We start from the raw sequence: 16234 nt of genomic DNA on the forward strand, positions 1-16234 counted from the left end.
AAGCAAGGAAGAGATGGCAGAAAGGGAAAGTTGCAGATGTTTGCATAAAAAAATAGATGTTACGTTAGAATATCAGTATTACACAACATAATTATAACTTTAATATTATGAATTTTAAATACAATTAAAAATTCATATTAAGAATGAATACACATATTCATTATTAATATATAATTATTCTATTTGTATTTTTTTCTTGTTTTTCTGAGAAACTGCAAAGACTCCTGGGCCTCCCATTTCTAAAAAGTGCTGAAAGCGTACAAAGACAGTATTTTTTTTAAACTTTCTTTTTTTTTTTTTTTTTTAAATGATGTAATGTCTAGTTTGACATTGGGGTGTGCCAACTTTAAATAAAGCCACTTTGTCTATGCACACTACTGTAAATGATCTGAAACTACAAACATAAGCTTTACAAATGACTGTAACATGTAATACCAAGGAATAATCAAATGTTAAACGCACATGGCAGGTTTCAGGAGAGAAAACCAATAAATAGTTCCAGACAAGAGCAGAGATGTCCTGCACAGTAAATTTTGTACTGTCTTTTTTTCTGCATTTTAATCAGAGGGTGAATAATAAACATCTGTTATTCACAATATATGTATTATACTCCTTAAGATTCATTTTGGTAAATTTGTCTGTACATTTACATCAATATGTATGTCATCTTGATCATAAAAAAAATATATTTTGCATCACAACCCTTATATTCATCCAGTGTTGTTGAGAGGGCATCTGATGTCTGTAATGCAATGTAGTTCTAAAAATAACAATAATATAGTCCGGCACACCCCATTTTATCTTCTTCCACGATGGTTATTTTGTGCCAAGGCACCCTCCAGCTTGAAGCAATAAGTACTCTAAGGAAAAATGCTTTAAATACTCAAGCAGTTCAAAACTGGCTGAACGTTGTCTGTTTCTCAAGAACTTCGAGGTAGTCCGGCTCAGCTTGAAGTTTAGCTTTTAGTTCTAGATATTCATTTCTGGTAGGCTCAACGTAAACAGTACTTGGCGCTGTACCATACAGCACAGTCTCTCGTATCCTTTCAGGATGCAAGAACTGACGTCTGACATCAAAGTTTGGGGTGTAAGTATAAGAAGCAGGGCCACTGTACTTGTATTCAAAATTGTGCGCTGATGGTGACGGTTTGTCAGGTTCGAGGATGGCTCGGAAGAAATGCTCAGCATCTTGTACTGGAGAGGACTCCTCACGTGGTTCTATGGTACTCACACTGTACGTGGGACTTCTCAAATTGCTGTCCCTTTCCTCATCAGGGGTGCTCCTGTATGTCACTTTCAGCTCATGCAGGTCCCTATAATCCTCCACTGAGGTGCCTTCCCTCGATCTATAAATTGGATTTTTGCACATATGACCCAGTGGATGTGGAATGTACTCATAAACGTGCCCTGCAGGGGTTTTAACTTTTGGAACTGATCTGTTTGTGTAAAGACTGTACTGGAGGTTGAATGAACTGACATCTGAATTATTCGTGCTGGTGCGGTCATTTTGAGACTTTTTGCGGCGTTTCATAACAACCACAAACAGACCTGCTGCAATGAAAACAGACATTATGAACACCAAAAGGAGGCTTAAAATCAAGACAGACAGAGGAACTGCACTGGACGGCGTATATCTCAAAGATGCTTCTGCTGTGGTAGGGCCTCCTGGGTAAGGCTCTTCAGTTGGAGGAACTGTTGACACAATAACATCTGAATAGTCTGGGCAAAGGTATTCAGATTTAATGTTACGCATATCCTCCCCATTTAGCCTCTTTGGAGTTTCACACAGCACTTCGTTCACGACTGTGCCAGCGTTGAGCTGCTCCAGCCAGATCTTCATGCCCACCACGTCACAGGAGCAATCCCATGGGTTCTCATGTAGGTCTATCTGCACCAGAGATTTTAGCTGATCTAAGACGCCACTAACAGGAAGGTTCTGAAAATGGTTACTGCAGAGATTAAGCCTGGCCAAAGACAAACCAGAAAATATGCCCCCAGGTAAGGTTTTAAGAACATTGTTATTCAGAAAAAGAAGCTGGAGATTGGGTACATACTGAAAGGTACCCGACACTATTTCTCGGATTACGTTGTATTCTAAATACAAGTACTGCAAACTCTGAAGTCCGTAAAACATGTCTACAGTGAGACGCTCAATTAAATTACCATTTAGGTAAAGTCTACGCAAATTTGCTAAATCCCCAAAGGCTCGATCATGAATGACAGCTATTCGGTTGTTTCCAAGGTGAAGTAGATCTAATCCAGTGGCATCTATGAAATCAGATCTGCGTACAACTGGGATGTAATTCCCAGTAAGGTACATTTTCTTGGGGTTGTATGGTTTGGGCTTTAGATCAGAGATGTTTTCTATCTTTCGCTCCTGGCAGTTGACATTCAGACCAAGGTCAGAGATTTGTAAATTGCATGTGCAGGCAGTGGGGCAGTCCAAAGGCACAGGAGACTTAGTCTGATAAGCAATGATGGGACCGTAGTTGTATGGGATATTGGAGGGGATGCGGGATGTAGGCTTGGATTTTGACCTGCTTGATTGGCCTGTGCCCTTGGTTGGCCTTGATGAAGATCGCAAAACTGCAGATGAAGTGGCCGATGCAGTCACAGCCGCAGGCGTGGTCTGGAAGTATCCTGTCGTGCTCAGGGGTGATTGAGGTCGCATCTCGTACTCAGAGATGGCTCTCCTGGGACACAGTTCTTGCTTGGAAACTTCATCCAGGTCTCTCCCGTGAAGCCGGAAGGGTGTCTCACAGACTACCTCACCCACTAAAGCAGTGTAGGAAATGCTCTCCAGCCAGGCCTTCAGGGTAATAAGTTCACAAGAACAATTCCATGGATTCTCTTCTAACTGTAATTCCACCACTTTGTCCATGTGCTCTAAAAGGCCAATGTACGGGAACATTTTCAGTCTGTTGCCCCTCAAGTCAAGGTGAGTCAGGGGGACATGCCGGAAGATGTTGGTAGGCAAAGCCGATAGCAAGTTGTCATTCAAAATCAGCACTTCCAGGTGATGAAGCTTGCTCAAGGCATTAGGTTCTATGAAGGTGATGTAGTTGTAATCAATCTGCAGATATTCCAAACTCTCAAGGCCAACAAAAGTATCATCCCTCAGGGCATCTATTTTGTTGTTGTTCAGATGCAACCTTTTTAATCCCTGGAGTCCATTGAAAGCTCCTGATTCAATTTCTGATATGTCATTGTTCCCTAAATGTAAAATTGTAACCCCCGTATAACTAATGAAGTCATTTAGAGAGAGTCTCTTTAGGAGATTTCCAGTCAGCAGGAGGTGGTACATGGGAAAATTCACAGGGCTTATTTCCGACAGTCGGACAATTCCTCTGTTCTCACAGCTCACAGTCAGGATCCCATCCTTCTCCTCACAGGTACATAGATTTCTACAAATCTCCCCATAATTGTCATACATCTCTACAAAGCTTAGAGATGTAGCAACAAACAGGATGATTTTCCATATCCAGATATGCATTTTCACAGAAAAGGATGGCCGGATTTACTGTAGTGCAGTAGCAATACGTAATGTCATCTAGGAAAAAAGAAAGAAACGGACTAAATGTAATCAACCATCACCAATAAATGCAAATGAAAGGTCTAAGATATTATGCAACATTCCATATAACTGGTGGAAAACAAACACTGGCAATTAAGTATAACACTTATTTTAATATGCATTGCACAACTGAAGCATTTATACTGACTTTTGAAAAAAATTCAGCATTTCACCATTGTTTATATCTGCAGGCAATAATAATAATAATAATAATAATAATAATAATAATAATAATAATAATAATACACATCCTACTAAAAGAAGTCTATGTCTAAGGTTACTACTGATCATTAAGACAATTTGTGAAATAGACACATTAAACTCATAACATCAGCAGCACATATTCTCATACAGTGGCTAAAACAGGAACATTATGCTTATAAAACCAACTGACAAATATGAAATAGCCCGATTGCTCAAACAGTGTAATCAGTGATTGTAGGGATGGAATCAAAGACGGAAAGTAAAGCCACTACATATTTTAGTAGTATTTTTCACAACCATGGACCCACACATTCACAAACGTTTTAAAGTTTGAAGCCGAACCGCACAAATCAGATCCATACGACTGGTAACGGAAACGTACAAGATGCAGGAAATAAATTCGCAGTAATCCTTCCGTTATTTCATTTATTTTATTTTTTCCCCCCATTACTCACCGTGCATATCCAACGAGTTACGGATAGCATTACGATTTTGGTGTATTAAACGCGCTCCGATAATACGTGACCCGTGGAGAAATTGTGGATCGGGGTGTTTTTGGAGAGAAATGTTCATCGCCGGTCTCGCAAGGGCAAGAAATGCTGATGGTAACAGGGGCGACAGTCACAGCTCTCCAGCCCCCAAGGCAGAAGAAAAGAGCAGAGCAGATTTCAGATAAATAAATAAATAAAGAAAGAAATAAAGAAATAAAGAAAAGCTCGAGCGAATGGGCCACGTCATGGTTTTAACACGCAGAATTTCATCTTGATGCGGGGATTATTTTACAACATTAAGACCCTTTTTTTTTTTGCATGCGAGGTTTTGTCGAGGAGCCTTCTTGATTTACACACAAACTCCCTCTCCGTCTTTTTCCATCTCTCTCTCTCTCTCTCTCTCTCTCTCCCCCTCTCTCTCTCACACACACACACACACACACACACACACACACACACACGCGCACATATCTCCACACACCACCCCGACAAACGCATGCACGTCCACACGCATGCAGGCAGGAAGAGGTTTATTCTCCCACGAACCGTGCTATTTCGTCTAACAAGGCAACTGTCTATTTTAAGCAAGAAACGTTTCATAATCGATTATTCAAAGCAGAAACAACGTGGTTAAAAACCCTTCGTAAATGTCCATCAGGGTCCGAGCAAGCATCCCTACCGACTTTTTTCCTTCCGTTCCCCTCCTGAAGCAAACTGAGTTTCTGCACATTTTTTTTTTTTTTTTTTAATAGTAATGCATACTGCCAGCGGACCGCCGCACAAGTATCTTTATGTTATGGGTAAATAACGCGACATACAAAATATGTTAAATTAAAATAGGGCCGTTGGAGCTTTGCTTAAAAGAGCGAGTTATTTCATTGCGTGGTGAATCAAATGACCGTATTTATTAAGACCAGACATCCCGCATTCACTAAGGTACAAAAGCACAACTTCCTAAACAATGCTCCGTGCTGTATATTAAATATACGCATATAAGCTGAATTTCGGTTCACGCCATACATTGTGAATCATCGCGAGTTATTTGTAACAGCGCGAAGCCCAGAGAGAAGAGAAGAGAGGAGATTTCGGAACCACGGACAGCGCACAGCACCGCTACGACTGAGCTGAGGCAAAACGGAACGCGGCCACTTCGGAGAAAGAATGCATTTCTTACCCGGCTGGACTTTCTGAATGGCAAACCATTGCAGAAAAAGGAGTTTTGCTCCTCCCGCACTGCTCAGGATGGGATGCGGCTGTGTGCGGCTTTGTTTTGCCCGACAGCGGAATCCCGAAAGTGGATCTTGCGAGGTTCCCGGGGCTCCTGAGCTCCGCGCGCCGAGCGCTGAATCGCCTCATTCACGCCTGCGACGTGACGGTCAGCCACACAAAGCGGGTTACAGCGCTTCTCGCACGCGAAAAGAGATCCGTCCTCCCCACACGCATCCATTTCTTCTCCCCCCCTCCCCCTCAAACGATGTAGGAACGGTGTTCTTTTTTAAGAAAACACATCTTAAAATGCATCTAGTATCGCGCAAAAAAGACGCTCGTTTACGCAAAGCAAAATGTTCATTTTGTTCCAAGCATCGCGGCGAGGAGGCTGAAGAAACTATGCAACCCCCAGTTCTCTTTCCAGTGGTATGGCTTGTTTGTGCTGCCTTGTAAACACATCTGCGTTATTTCCTTAAGTGCTGACCGCAAATTTAAGGCTTATAGAAATTAAACACCGAGAAAAAAAAAAAAAGAAAAAGAAAAAAAAGCAAATGACAAGGCTGTCGTTTCAGGTGATAAATTAATACAGTTTAGTATTTGGACGGGCTTAAAGGAGCCAGAGCCACCGCCGATTGCCAGTCAGTATCACGGAAACCAGTTCAGAGGACACTGGGATCAGCGACATTTCAAAAATGGAAATGGCAGTTGGATGAGCACAACATGAACTTTTCTCCTTCCCATTTTTGAACAAATAAGTAAAGATACAATCTGACACACATAGAGAAAGTGGGAGTGCCTATAGATGGCAGTGCAATATGGTAAAAAGGCCTCTTTGTCCTCTCCACTTTCTCTTTCTTGGTATTCTTTGTGCTCTTGGAGTATTTTATATGTTTTATATGAGTGTCCTTCAATTAAATGTACTATTTTATTTTTGTACACTTTCTTGCTTCTTTTTCTAGTCAAATTTATGTCAGCTTTTATTTAGCTGACACCATCCAATGTGACTTTCAATGGTCACTTTGCACAACAATGAGCTGCTAACAATAAATTATAGGTTTACAAAGAAGGGCTATATTACTAGACCATGCAGGGTAAGTGCATTGACCAAGGGTACTACTTCAGAAGTGAAAATTTGATCTAAGGACTTTGAGCTTTCAAGGTGATGGCCCACTACCTCCTGTCCACACCACCTAATAACGATTTCTAACTATTTATGCAAGATGTTTACCTCACATATAGAATACAGTATTTGTTGCTACTACTCCTCCTGGGTCTTGACCATAAAACATCCCAAACGTGGCTTCTTAGCTGCTATACCTTCACTTGCCTAATTCAGGCAGTTTTTGAACTGCAGTGCTGCCTACTTCCCCAGTGTAAGATTTATTTTCAGATTTGTAGCTTAATATACATATTTAGACAAAACAGCCTTTAATAGAACTTAACATATTTCCACAGATGGACATTTACTGAGGACAGTCGGGTTTACTTCATAGCTCTTGGGTATAACAATACTGTTCTACCTTCTGTTGAGAGACCACTGAATCACAAGATGGCTGTACACAATGCTATTCCTGCTTATTCCACATTTTTACTATTTAGAAGTGGCCCTGTGATCTGAAGCACTGTGTTGTAACTTAGCAAAACACATTCTCATGCAGCATATTCTGGGCATATGCTCTTAGTGGGAGTGACTTACAAATGATAGAAATTATGAAACCATAACAAATGGCGCTACAGTTATACGGGGAGAAAAAATAATAATGTAGGGGTACATCATTTATGTTATTCCTTAGATTTGACAATGTAAGCTACTGTTCTGTGGTATGATATGTATTAAGAGAATATCTGTTAGGGGTCAGTAAGACAAGGCCAAGTTTGAACTAGTGTGTCTTTAGGATTACAATCAATTTTACAGTCTGTAGTGGTCCAGGGTTAATTTGTGTACACGAAACCATGAATGCAAAGACTCTATAGGTGGTCCCCAATTACAATGGTTCGACTTGTGATTTTTTCGATGGTGAGTTGGCAATAGACATTCAGTAGAAACCGTATTTCGAATTTTGAATTTCGATTTTTTTTCCTGGCAAGTGATTTGTGGAGTGATACTCTCTTGTGATGCTGGGCAGTGACAGCAATCTGCATCTCCCATTCTGTCATGCAGAGGTGTGTATTAGCTGTATTAAATTAATTTTCGACTTACGATATTTTCAACTTATGATGGGTTTCGAGGAACGTAACCCCATCGTAAATCGGGGACCACCTGTAGACCTTTTGGAGTGAATCTGTGTGGTTAAAAGTGTGAGGTGGTGCTGAGCAGAGTTTACAATGTGTGCTGTAGGGATGCTTTCAGAACTGAAGGCATCATGGTGCTATGATGCACCAGTGCTTTGAAAATGAGCTACAGTGGATCATGACAGCCATCGTCACGTTTAAAGACAATCCAGAACGGGTCAATTAGCTTATTTCAGTTGCTTGGAAAGTTAGCAATTGCTTAATCAGCTATAACTGTTTGGTTAAAGGTTTTGTTACACCATATGCTGTGCAGCAAGAAACCATTGCTTTGGGTTGACAGTGCAGCACTGGACCTACTGCTAGAGTCTACTACTCTTCCAACACTTTAAGCGAATACATCCTCCTCTGTACTCTGGCTGACTGCATACCATGTTTATGACATTTGTACCACCGAAGAAAGTAATCCATAAAGAAGCAGTGGTAAAGTAAATCACATAGAAAATATTTTCTTTAGTGCTGATAAAGCATGAAAATGATTGATGTGTTTCCATTGCAATTAAATGTAGTTTTCTTCTATTAACAGTGTCAAAAATTAAATGTGCAAAAGACAATCCTTGTATTATTAACTTTTCATAAGAAGTCTAGGCAAGGTCAAACTTTTCTACATGGTCCTTGAAGTAACATCTTTTATTTACACAGATCTATCTGTTTCCCTTGTACTGCTTGTGTATTACAGGGTTGTAGTAATGTGATGTCAATCCCACTTCATCTAAACCACACATCTTTTGGCTACGAGTATTACATTTACATTCAGTTATTGAGCAGATGCTTTTCTCCAAAGCGACTTCCAATAAACTCTATGCAGTGTTATCAGCCCACACCTTATTCACCAAGATGACTTACACTGCTAGATACATTACTTACGATAGGTCACTCATCCATACATCAGTGGAACACACTATCCCTGTCACTCACACACTATGGGGGAATCTGAACAGCATGTCTTTGGACTGTGGGAGGAAACCCACGCAGATGCAGGGAGAACATGAAAACTCCACACAGACTGAGCGGGGATCAAACCCATGTTCTCTCATACCATCCAGGCGCTGCAGGACAGCAGTGCTACGCACTACTTGCTGTGGTACCGTATAAACTGGAGACCAAGAAAACATAGGAAGAACACAAGAAACAATCACACTGAGGCCAAATAATGCTACCTGCCACTCTGTTGTAATCCTTCCCACTACAGTAACTTCATAAACCACAAACAACCAGTGGTCATCAAGCTGCATAATTTAACTACATGGAAAGTTTATAAAAATGATGGATAGTGAATTAATCCCTTTAGCTATGGCCTGCCTGCTACAGGGCCTTAACCTCTAACTTATTTACATATTTTGTAAGATACTTTGAAATTAACCTGGAATTTATTTAGTATGTCCTTCAAAACAAATGTTGGACTTTTATATCTCAAACTGGTGTCATATAAGGAAACTTTAAATGGGGTCATCTTAATCAAATTTTGCATAGATAAACTTGCCTGTCTAACAAAAAGCGTCCTTTTAGAATATATTTATGTTAATCCACATCACAATATTCATGAAATAGCTTATGCTTCCTCCTCAACATGTATAACAGCAGTTCATGATTATTGTATTTCTATTACTGTCAGTATAGATAATCCATGAAGGTGTCCAGTGTTATCTTAAGGTCTCTGTGTGGAAGACTGCATTACAGTTTCAAGCATCATTTTTATGAGGGACACATCTTGCAATATGCAGCCCTTCTTGATACAACCAGGGAGTGCATGTGTGCTGAGATCTCACAGATCAAGACACCTTGTTTGTTGTTAAGTTATTATTAAAGTTATGCAGTACAATGGAGAAAAGAGCAAGAAGGGAGTTAAGTACAGCTATATATAATCAAGGACTTGGGTGTATTTGTTTTTAATGAAAAGTTTACCTTTTGCCATTCTCAAGTGAAACCAAAGTACCATTTCTCCTCTTAGAGTGGATTCTACCAGTCAGTGAGATGTGAGCTTCCATCAGAAATCTTTTTTCTGGTATAATCGAACTATTAGGTCTACAATGATTAGCACCTAATTTTTAAAGCCATTTTAAGGTTTCATTTTTAAAGCTGAACTAGCATTATCAAAGCAATCTAAAACTAAGTCTAGATCTTCATGTTCCAGATGCTGTATAAAGAGACATTATCCATTGATTGGTTGCTCTATTTAAAGAAGTTTAAGCTGGTTGAGCAAAAATAACTGGTGATGATATCTGTTGTATAGATCCAAGGGAAAAAATGAATGACTTATCATTCCAGTTATAGTTCAGATATCTTTGAATCACCATGAAAATAATAAAATGTCTTTGCATATTCAGTTTGACTTCTCTGTGGTCTATAGCTCTTAGTCATAATTGTGGATCCTGACCTTTATTGAAAAAGATGAACAGGAGACAATTGCATGTGGTGGCGAAACAATTCATTTGTATTATTTGCAGAGACACAATAATACTCTGTGAATCTGAATTTTTTAAATCCAAGTTGCAATGTCAGCATGTTAACAAAACATGAAGTGTTATAAAAAGCCAGCCTTTAGGAACATACAGCTGTTCATACAGTGTAATTTAATCTAAAATTCTAACTGGTATAATTGTAATTATTATTTGGCAGTATAGTGTTAGCAATAAACTGCATCTACAAATACCAAGAAGGACAGTGGTTTGTAGCTTTTACAGACGTTCTTACCCTGAATTACATTAGTAAATAACCTGCTGTCTAAATGGTGACTCGTAATCTTGGTAAGAAGCAATAAGAATGGATCAAAGTCGAGTACTAAACCTCATCAATTGAAGAAAATCTATGGAATCCCACTCTTTCCATCTGTCTGCAATGTTGGCAGAGACACTTTCATGGGAAAAGTATGTTCCGTGAAGAGAACTGTTACGGATGCATTTCCTTCACACAACAAACTTTTAACACTTTGAATATCTAAGTCATTAATGTTTCTTGTCCCTGCCTGTAAGATTGAAATGGATGTTTTATCTCAATCTTAGTCTGACCTTGAGATTTGAGAAATATATGATGTCACATTTCCACATACAACTAAACCAAAGGCAAATGAAATGTTATTCCTGAGCGCCAAGGCTGGTGGTGAAAGTGAAAGCAGGGTAAAGCATGAGTTAATTCAATCATGCTGATGTGAGACAAGTACACACCCGCACGACACATTCTTATGATAATTATGAAAACTCGCTGTAAACCTCATGGCCTTGTACAATTAAGAATGAAAACTAAAGGCCAAAGTGAACCAAATGTGTCACTAGCAAAACTGAAAGAGAATGAATTCAACACAAAACCTCAGTGATTCAGGTGTAAGTGTATGTGTATGCATGCATGTGTGTATTTGTGTTTGTATATACACATTTATAAATAACAAGAAAGAGCCATAGGAAACTTAATTCAAAGCCAACTAAAGTAAGAGACCTTCAGCATGGAGTCTCAAAGAGTGTTGCTAGGAAACCAAGGGAGATGTGGCATGCTATAGACTGAGCTGGAGAGCACCATATTTACATTGAAAGGAACTGTATTCCAAATGTCAAAGAAGGGGGTCAATGGTCTCCTTGCATGGAGTTATCACAGTGCCTAGGGACAATCTGAAATAGCTGTCTCTTTGGACTCTTTAAAACACTCTATTAAAATATGATTGCATGTACAATTGCAGTTAGAGCTCATGGTTTATGGAATAATAGTTGGGTCACAAATAGTGTTCCGTAAAACATTAAATATTAGGCATTTCAGGTATGAAGAAAGCATGTATATTTCCATGTATATCACTCATTTCTATATAGAGTGTGCTTCTTCTGGTAAAATGAAAAAAAAAAAAAATCCCTGCAAGGGATTGTATTTCCATAAGAAACTGGCAAAATACAACAGATATTCTAAAAATAGGAAACATATGCAGTAAGAACACCTTTACCCAAGAATCTCATGTTTAACTAATTACACCTTTGCACATCAATTAATCATTATATTCTTGCTGAGGGCTGATTGGTTATCACTCTTAAAGCAAATTATTATATGCTGCCTAATTGGATAGTGAACAGTTTTGTCTACATTTAATGTTAACTGGAAACTTTAAGGACCTTTTAAATTTTGGCAAAGACTTAATAATTCATTGATGCTTTAAAGGGGTTCAATCTAATGGCAGTTTTAAAATTCCATTCTGAGTCAAAGCGTTCTCCTTACCGTATCAAGGCTGCCCTGGTGCAATTTAGATTGCTGTGTCCACAGCGTATTTCAAAAGGGAAGCAAACGTTCTTGATATGTAATCTGACAGAGCTATTTTATAGATTTTGTCTGCCTTAGCTATATGATCACACAGTACAATTGGCTTAAAGGTTCCTCTTTGTTGCTTGCATGGCCTCTGTGACTAGAGCCTCAGTGATGCGGTAGCAGTTGGGCACACTGTTCACAAATTTGTTCCAACACAGGTTACATGCATTTACCATTAAAACTAAGACCAAAAAAGTCTGATTCCTCTTAGACATAAACGACATGAAACACAAACTTGAACATAACATTGGAAGCTCTCCATCTAATTGCACACAGTGTATATGACCAACAATTCAAAATATAACATGACAGCTTCATGTGAGTTCTCTTTGATTAATAACCTTACATCCATTCTCCAGTTATTAATATTGTTGTATGCAGTGTAGGGTTGTGGTGGTCTGGAGTCTATCCTACATAAGGCATGAGGCAGGCTACACTCTGGATGGTGTTCAGGTCCATTGCAGTGCAGTCTCATATAGCCACACATTCATACATACACCCCCTTTGGGCAAGTTCAACATGAGTCCAACAGAAACACAGGTGAACATGCAAACTGCACACTGACTGACTGACTTGTTTTGCACCCACACACATAAAGTGCTATCCCTTATGTCATCTTAGTGCCTACATAATATTGCACATAACCCTTACCAATCTATACATTATTTAACCACATACAACGAAACCTGATCCAAATGGGATTTAATCATGATTTATGGTACTCAAGAGTAAGTATGGTGTATGTTCACCAAATATTATAAACTACATCCCAAAATAAAGTTGATGAAAAATACACACAGACATTTTCTGAACCGCTTGTCCCATGCAGGGTCACAGGGAACCGGAGCCTACCCAGCAGCTCAGGGCATAAGGCCGGAGGGGGAGGGGACACACCCAGGACAGGACACCAGTCCACCGCAGGGCACCCCAAGCGGGACTCGAACCCTAGACCCACCAGAGAGCAGGACCCGGCCCAACCCACTGCGCCACCACGCCCCCCATGAAATATACATTACCTTGCATTTCACAATGGGTCTCAAGTTCTATCTTTTATTACCATTCATATATTACAATCTGGGGGTGCTGTGGCGCAGTGGGTTGGACCACAGTCCTGCTCTCCGGTGGGTCTGGGGTTCAAGTCCCGCTTGGGGTGCCTTGCGACGGACTGGCGTCCCGTCCTGGGTGTGTCCCCTCCCCCTCCGGCCTTATGCCCTGTGTTACCGGGTAGGCTCCGGTTCCCCGTGACCCCGTAAGGGACAAGCGGTTCTGAAAATGTGTGTGTGTGTGTGTGTATTACAATCTAGAAGGCTTTTACAGAGCAGTGTCTTAAGCCAGTCTCCTTGGCTTCCAATTTGTAACGGTCCTTTCATCTAAAAGTCTGTAGGAGGTAATAGAGAAATTGCGGAACATCTCTAGCCATTTTAACCTCAAAAGTACTGTACTTTGTTTTTTTTTTCATTTCATGTATGTTCTTTATATGTAAAAAGGTTTGGCATTTGCAATTGTTTTTCACACAGCTGTTATTTGTAATTTGGCTTTGTGTTCTTTTTTTTTTTCTCCCTCCCCCCCCTCCAGCGTGGTAGCATGATGGCAGAGGGGTGTGGTGGTACAGCAGGCTTGGCTGGGTCCTGCTCTCTGGTGGGTCTGGGGTTCAAGTCCTGCTTGGGGTGCTTTCTAATGGACTGGTGTCCCATCCTGAGTGTGTCCCCTTCCCTTCCAGCCCTGTGCTGCCAGGTTAGACTCTGGCTAGCCATGACCCTGCTCAGGACAAGTGGTTTCAGACAGTATGTGTGTGGTAGTGTGGTGGAATCTTTACTCCACACAGAAAAACTTAAATAAGCAAAACAATTATGTTTACAAGAATAAGGAAAAGTAAAGAGATTGTGGGAAATATGTAATGCTATAAGGTTTCATTCACACGCAAACCACCCAAACCTGCTGCACCGCCTTGTAAGGTTTTGAAAAATCTTTATTGTAATTGTGAATATGTCAAGAAATGTGTTTTTTACATTGAGAAAATGGAACCGGTGGCCAAGATGGCAAAGAGGGATTATGGGAGCTGGAGTTCTTTAAGTACTGACATTAAATGGAAGAACCTATTTAAAAATGGGTGATAGAAAAAAAAATAAAGGTATATTGCTTTCAGGGGGTGTGGTGGTGCAGTGGGTTGGACTGGGTCCTGCTCTCTGGTGGGTCTGGGGTTTGAGTCCCACTTGGGGTGCCATCCTGGGTGTGTCCTCTCCCCCTCCAGCCTTATGTCCCGAGTTGCCGGGTTAGGCTCTGGTTCCCTGCGACCCCATATGGGACAAGTCGTTCAGAAAGTGTGTGTGTATTGCTTTCTGTTACTTGAATTATGTTGAAGAAAATTTAAAAATACTGTGTTTGTAAAATGTTACAGTATTAAGCGGTTCCCCTGTTGTACTTTAAAGATAAGGTTAGGATTATATCTTAATTTTATCATGTTTTAACACGATAAAACATCTGGATAACATTTTAACCTATCTTAACTGTACTATTAATATTTGTCATGGCAGGGTTAAACAGTTTCAAGACTTACAAAGGACAGCTATTTCCAAGACAGCTGGTAGCATAGTGGTTAGAGTTACTGCCTTTAGACCCCCAGGTTACAGATTTGATCCCCCCCTCTGCCTGTGGTACCCTTGAGCAAGGTACTTACCCTAAATTGCTCCACTAAAATTACCCAGCTGTATAAAAGGGTAAATAATTGTAACCTTAATATTGTTAGCTGCTTTGGAGAAAAGCATCAGCTAAAATGAATAAATGTAAGAAAGAGTGTGGAACAAACAGAACAACACTGCAGCCAACAATAAACCCATAATGCCCTGAGACAGTTGCTCATTTAACTATGTACACATTCTGTGGCAGTACTGCATTACTACAGAGCCAAAGTTGCTGGCATCACCTCCTTATTTGAAGGGCAGCTACTAGTCTGGTGGCTGGCACTGCTGCTTTTATATCTGAAGGTTGCAAGTTCAAATCTTACCTACTATTGTAGTACTCCGGAGAAAAATATTTTCCTCAAATTGATCCAGTAAAATTACTCTGCCATATGAGTGGGTAAATAGTTATAGGCAGTTTAACAGTGTGAGTCATTTTGGATAGAAGTATCAGCTATACTACAATTGTTCACCGTTATAGACAGCTGGCTAATTTTCCTTCAGCAGCTTAGGGCAAGTGCATTGCTCAAGGGTACGACAGCAGTGAGTGACATTTAAACCTGTGTCCTTTGGACCCAAAGGCAACAACTGAAATAACTATTCTATTGTTTACCCCAGCAAAATGAATAAATGTTAAATAACAGAGTGATCCAGATGGAGGCACTTCATGATTATCAAATACTTAATAAGCTATGTTTTTTTTTTGTACATGCTTCGGATAAATTTCTTTATACTTAGGGAATTTTTTTCTTTCTATAAATCAATAATTGGGTACAAAACGCCAAGAGCCGTTGTACTAGAATTTCAGATAAAGAAAGTTTGGAAATCTAGGTATGCCTTTGCTTTATGCAATAATTTGCACATTTGGAGAGTAATGCAATGTAAGAGACTCACACACACAAATACCTTCAGCCCACATATGTTCTGAATGCAGAGTTAAGGTGTTGTGAAGGACCATTTCACTGAAGGCTCCATCCTGTCCAAAAGTTACCACTCGTCACCACTGTCCATTTAAAGAATTACATTAAGAATTAGACTTCAGCTACTGACAGATTCTGCTGGGAAGATAAAAATTTTGACCTCAGCTTTTGGATTTAACACCATTAAGAAATATTCTTTTCTGTGTTGATTAGAGTGAGCAAAATGATCAAAGTGACAGATGGACGGACAGAAAATGAAAGAATAGACAAACAAACAAGTGGATAGCTATACCGACACCAATAAAGAACAATAACATTTTGTGTTTCAGACATCAAATGTGTATCTGTTTTCCAAAAAAAAAAAGAAGCAGCTGATACAATCCATTTTACAGAATAAAATGCCACTTGCTTGTGAAAGTAAAATTACTGCGTAACAGGCAAAAATGCTGTTATACTGAATAGTAAATTGTGTATGAAAAAGCGTATATTTCTTCAAAGTTGTTCTAACATTTTTTTTTTTTTTCTGCCATCTTGGGGAAGCCATTAAATGAAGACTTTGGATATTTTCTGTGAAGCATTTTTAGAAAT

At 39.7% G+C, this 16234-nt stretch overlaps 1 protein-coding gene across 1 annotated transcript; it reads right to left on the bottom strand.

Annotated features, from left to right (window-relative positions):
* Window positions 1–731: 731 nt before the first annotated feature.
* On the bottom strand, window positions 732–5523 carry LOC108929085 (SLIT and NTRK-like protein 5). The gene is made up of 2 exons (XM_018743413.2): window positions 5444–5523; window positions 732–3550 (listed from the first exon to the last, which is right to left on the bottom strand). Exon 2 carries the CDS (start codon window positions 3491–3493, stop codon window positions 893–895), a length of 2601 nt encoding a protein of 866 aa, XP_018598929.1. The 5' UTR covers window positions 3494–3550; window positions 5444–5523; the 3' UTR covers window positions 732–892.
* Between the last annotated feature and the right edge of the window lie 10711 nt (window positions 5524–16234).

The sequence above is a fragment of the Scleropages formosus genome, chromosome 12 (assembly GCF_900964775.1).
Source record: "Scleropages formosus chromosome 12, fSclFor1.1, whole genome shotgun sequence".
Lineage (NCBI taxonomy): Eukaryota > Metazoa > Chordata > Actinopteri > Osteoglossiformes > Osteoglossidae > Scleropages > Scleropages formosus.